General features: G+C 41.5%; 1 protein-coding gene across 3 annotated transcripts in view; it reads left to right on the top strand.

Annotated features, from left to right (window-relative positions):
* The first annotated feature begins 2,539 nt into the window (after positions 1-2,539).
* Positions 2,540-5,453, top strand: part of MON2 (MON2 homolog (S. cerevisiae)) — a 112,011-nt gene continuing 109,097 nt past the window's right edge. For all 3 annotated transcript variants that reach the window (XM_010841600.1, XM_010841599.1, XM_010841598.1), the window contains exon 1: positions 2,540-3,080. In XM_010841600.1, the coding sequence (XP_010839902.1) occupies positions 2,970-3,080 (111 nt within the window). In that variant the 5' untranslated portion in view covers positions 2,540-2,969. The remainder of the gene's footprint in view (positions 3,081-5,453) is intronic.

The raw sequence follows: 5,453 nt of genomic DNA, 5'->3' as shown, positions 1-5,453 counted from the left end.
TTGGGTGAACTCAAGGATTGGTGATGGACAGGGAGGCCTGGTGTGCTGCTGTTCATGGGGTTGCAAAGAGTAGGCCATGACAGAGCAACTGAACTGAACTTGAGATACTTGAAAATGATAATACATATTTGAAATATTTTGGTACTAAAGAGAAATGATTCTGTTTTTGCAATGCTAACTCCTGAGTTTATCTGATTTCTTAACTTGTGAAATCAAATACTATTTTTAGCTCTGCTAACTTGCCTGGTTTTGCCATAAGGCTATGCATTGTTCCCAGGGCAGCACAACTTCTCTGGGCATATGTATGTGTAAAACATTTTTCATTGTTTTTATTATAAAAGAAATTTACAGAAGACTGGCTATAGGTAATTGTTGTACAGTAAGAAAATTTTGGCATATCAAATCATTATGGGTTGCTTTAATGAATGAATTCCAATTGCATTCCCCAACATTAATAGATATAAAAGACTCTAAGAAGATTGATTTTGAGTCAGTCATGCCAAAGTAACTAACAATGAAAAAATTAAATTTCAATAGAAATTTGACTACATAGGGAAAGGCACTGGACAGGATCTTGATCCTAGATTACTAGCCAGTTTTTAGAAGCTCATTTTTAAAACCTCCCTAGAACCTCAAAAATAATGTCTGCTACACAGTCCCATTTTCTGACAAAGTTTTTGTTTTTATTTGCTAAACTCATATCTTTTAGTACAGCTGTCAAGTTTCCCAGAAGTGATGTAATAGGCACAAATGATTACTTTTACCACATCTACCACCTTCATCTATTCTTGCTTTGCTTCATCTTAGAAAGGAAAAAAAAAGAAAAAAAATTTGGTTTATGAATTACTTGTGGCGCAAGATCTTATTTTACAACCAGCATTGCCTAACCAACATTGCTACCCACTGACAATTTCATAAGTCCCTGTGTTCTGTGCTATAAAGGTGTCATCAGCTCAGTTGTCTGAAGGTGTTCATTTCTTCATCTACCTTTATCCTCTTTCAAACTTCCCTCTAACCTTTCTTTGCGGCCTACTCAGCAAGTGTGAAATGTCTTGGGCAAAAATATACTGACCTGAAGACCTGACTGTTCTGTTTCTACATGGCAACCCCTCCCTCTGCCTACCTATACCCACCTAGAAACTTCCCTTTAAAAGCACTTGCCCACTGGTTGTCAGAGAAGCAAAGTACACTTCCCTACACACACACACAAACTCTACTGGATCTTCAGAGAAGCAAAGGAAGCTTTTTTACAAAACTGGATCTTCAGAGAAGACCCTTCCCTCTGCCTATACCCATCTAGAAACTTCCCTTTAAAAGCACTTGCCCGTCAGAGAAGCAAAGCAAACTTCCCTACACACACACACACACACACACACACACACACACACACTCTCTCTCTCTCTCTCTCTCTCTCTCTCTCTCTACTGGATCTTCAGAGAAGCAAAGCAAGTTTTCTTACACACACAACTGGATCTTCAGAGAAGCACAGCTTCCTTTTCTGTTTGTCTTTCCCTCACATGCACTTCAAACCTAACTGAAGGCTTTTATGTGGGTTCATTATTTGAGCATCAAAACACTGTTCTTAGTAGGGTATCCGTTCATTCAATAAATATTGATCATCTACTGTGTGCCAAGCACTGGAGATACAGCGGGAAACAAAACCGGGAAAAAAAAAAATTCAACGCTTCTGAATTTTCATTTTAACGAGGAGACAGACATGCAGTAAAGGAGGCGAGACAGATCGCAGAGCGTTAAATAGGTGAAGGGCTTCCCCGGTGGCTCAGACGGTAAAGCGTTTGCCTGCAGTGCGGGAGACCCGGGTTTGATCCCTGGGTTGGGAAGCTCCCGTGGAGAAGGAAATGACAACCCACGCCAGTACTCTTGCCTGGAAAATTCCATGGACTGAGGAGCCTGGGGCTTGCAGAGTCGGACACGACTGAGCGACTTCACTCACTCTAGGAAGGTGAACAGAGGAATTTGGGCTTTTACTTTGGGTAAAATGGAAAACGAGCAAAGGGTTTGGAATAGAGGGCGGTTTAATGCTACATTTTACAGGTTAGGAAGGTAAGTGACTGGTTCGCAGTAAGTGTACTTTGTATGTAAAGGCATGCTTTGTACAATTCTACGGATGAATTGCAATTTAGGTCGGGGGTCGAGGGGAGGATTAACAGAAGGTAGGCGGTGATTTGGAGTCACTTGTTCCGAGATTCGAAGGGGGAAAAATGAGGGACAGGACAAATGAGGATGAATCCAAAAGGAAGCAAACTGTTTACACCGAAATACAATTTAATAGAAACATAAACACAGACGCAACAAGGAGTATCAGGGGCACTGTTCAGACACCTGCCACCAAAAAGCAAGCGAACCTCGAGGCAAACTGTGCCCTAAGCCGACTCCGAGGCTGGGAATTGGGCCCGTGTAAGCGCCCCAGCCCAGTTCTGGGCCCCCCCCGAGCGTGACCACGCCCTTTGCCACGCCCTGCCTACGGCTCCACGCTCGGATTGGCCACGGCGGAGGCGGTGGCCGCGGTGCCCGGAAGTGTAGCTGACGTGTCCCGGCCGCGCTCGGAATTGTGGGCGAGTCGGCTAATGGCGTCGGCGAGTCTGGGGGTCTTGGGCAAACAGCGCTGAAGCTTCTCTCCAGCTTGGCTGGTGACAACCGGTGTAAGCCGAGCCTGCGTCAGCCGGAGGGACCTGCCCGCCTGGTGGGCTTCTCCGCCAGAGCCGCCGGAGCGTAGCAGGGCGGGGCGACTGCTGGGGCCCCTAGGATAAGAGCGGGGGCAGTTGCGAGGAGGCCGCGGGGGGCTCTCGGGCTCGCTGCCCAGGCTGGGCCGAGCCCCCGTGGAGCCCTAGGGGCCAACAGCCCTAGGGCCAGAGGCACCTGAAGGGAGCTGTCTGTCGCCCCAAGGAACTGACAAGTGCCAGAGTTGGTTTGCGCCTCTCAGAAATTGGCACGGGGCTTGGTGGATCATGTCTGGCACCAACAGCCCCGAGGCGGTTAAGAAGCTGTTGGAGAATATGCAGAGCGACTTGAGGGCACTGTCGCTGGAATGCAAGAAGAAATTCCCACCGGTCAAGGAGGTAAGCTCCGGGCGACTTCGGGAGAAAGCACGGTGAGAATAGCCGATCCCGTTTAGACCCAGTCCTTCAGTCCCATCCTCCAGTCCTGTCTAATTCTCCTTTGGCCCTCACGTTTCCAACTGGTGGGTTGTTTCACGAGCGGTTTTATAGTTTTCTTTTGGCAAGTCTGAGGCGCTTTGATTTTCGCTACTGTTCTGTCCAGATTTAGCACCGAAGTTCGTGCAGTAAGCCGATTCAGCAAATTCAGCTAAGTGTATGGTACCCTTCTCTTTTCTGGCCTTTTTCAAACACGAAATTGGTTAAGTCAGATTCAGAAATTTAGGTTCGTTGCTGCTAAAAACTAATCATCATAGTTGTGGTACAACGTGTGCTCCTCAGCTTTCTGGTATATGTCACTCAATTGAAAGTAGCTTTTTTTCCTGCTTGGTAAGTGTCATGCAGTTTAACTCTTTATTAATATCATGAAGTACTAATGAATTATCCAGAAACACTTGACTTAGGACAAACAGTGAAGAGCCACAATGACCATGTTAAGCCTTGTTATGAGCAACAATGTACTGAGAAGTTTGGGCTTAGGGTCAAATAGAATACACCTGAACTTAAGTGCTCGGGAGACATCTTAACCATTTTCAGCTTCAGTTTTCTTTCAGATGTAAAAGAGAGTTAAAGAATGGGTTTATTAGATTATGATGAGAAAGCTTTCAGGGGGGAAAAGCATATTATTAAAAAGCTCAAGTTAATAATATATACAAGTTAAATTCTCCGAGTATTTCCTGAATTGAAATTATTAACTTTTAGTCACTATTAACTTTTTCTCTTAAGATGTCATTTTATGTCTCTTAAACTTTTTAAAGATGCTACTCAATTTCTTTTCCCATTTCTGAAATAAGATAGTTCTGTTAAAGCAGTTATTTTACACTTAGTCCTATTTAATATAGTTTGGTATATACCGGCAATTTCATAGTTAGAACTTGCCCAATAAAGTTTGAATTTTAGGAATCTTAGGAACCTTAATTTTTATGTACTTTGGTCTCATTATTCTCCAACAAACTCCATTTAGTAATTTTTTAATAAAGTAAGAAAATATTACCTACCCGATGATGAAAACCAGATGTGCCACTTTTGGAAAGATGAATATTATGACAAGTTTTATTTCAGATAGTTAATAGTTTGTTTTAATATCGATTTTCATTATTTTCTCTATGTGATCTGTTGAAAGTTATAAATATGAGTTTTAAAGAATATGGCTTTTTAAAGTATTTTTACAGAAATAGGCTATTCTGATTACAAGGAAATGCTCTCATTTAAAAATGTCAAATCCTATTTTGTAATTTTAACAATAATTTATAGAACTGGCCATTCCCAGTTCTTATAATAACATACAGAAGTAGTGATTCCTCTGTAATCATAGGCCTTTGTGGGCTTTGGAGATTGAATTGCCGTTTATTACATTATTTCTATTGGAAAATGCATTCAGAGCTCCACACAGTAATTTACAAAGTTCTGAAACTCAGTGCATTTCTAACCTAGATTCAATAAATCTCATTAGCTTTTTTACTTGAACCTTGACTAAAAAGGTATTTAGTAATTGCACCTACTCTGTGAGGTTATCACAAAAGTAATTTTTGATGTGATTATCTCTGATACATAATTTTGTATACAGTACATGCTTCATGGATGCAAGAACTTTGACTCTTTAACCTGTGGCACTTCTAATAAGCTTCAGTCAGTTCAGTCCAGTCACTCAGTCCTGTCCTTAGGACAGTTCTTTAGGAATTGAAAAATAACCTTACTTGTGTCACAAGTGTGAAACAAGACTGAAGTAATTAGCCTAATGGTGATGGTTTTTTAGGAGCGAGGCTTGACTTTCCAGAAATATTTTGGTTGAATTCATTTTTCCCTGGTAATTTGATAGGGATGCGTATTTGGCTTTTGTTCTTAAAGGGAACTGGTGAGGTTTTAGTGTTATTTATTTATTTTTGGAGGGGAGCAGTGGGGGAGGTGTGTTTGGTGGACCCTAGTGCAAAGCCTTTCTAGGTATAAGAAGCTTTTCTATCTGTATACTGGTTTGCTGGTTAACATTCTCCTGGTGTCTTCACAAACATTACCTGAAAAATTGTCATTTTGACCTATGTGGAAGCCTACTCAGGAACTTAATACAGATATGACTGCATATGTACTCTGGAAGGGTTGTCTCCTTTCGCATTACTTTTTAAACAAGGTAGAATGACGTAAGACATTCTTTGTTTAGTCTTTAATAATTTCTACCTTTTTAGCCATAGTGATTGGTTCTACTTTTTTAATAATGAGCTGCATTTTTTTAAGATTTCAAATCTGTTAGAAAAACAGAAGAAAAGAGTGTTGATAAAGGAT

This window comes from Bison bison, unplaced genomic scaffold (genome assembly GCF_000754665.1).
Source record: "Bison bison bison isolate TAMUID 2011002044 unplaced genomic scaffold, Bison_UMD1.0 scf7180017864163, whole genome shotgun sequence".
NCBI lineage: Eukaryota > Metazoa > Chordata > Mammalia > Artiodactyla > Bovidae > Bison > Bison bison.
This window is presented reverse-complemented; position numbering and strand designations above follow the sequence as displayed.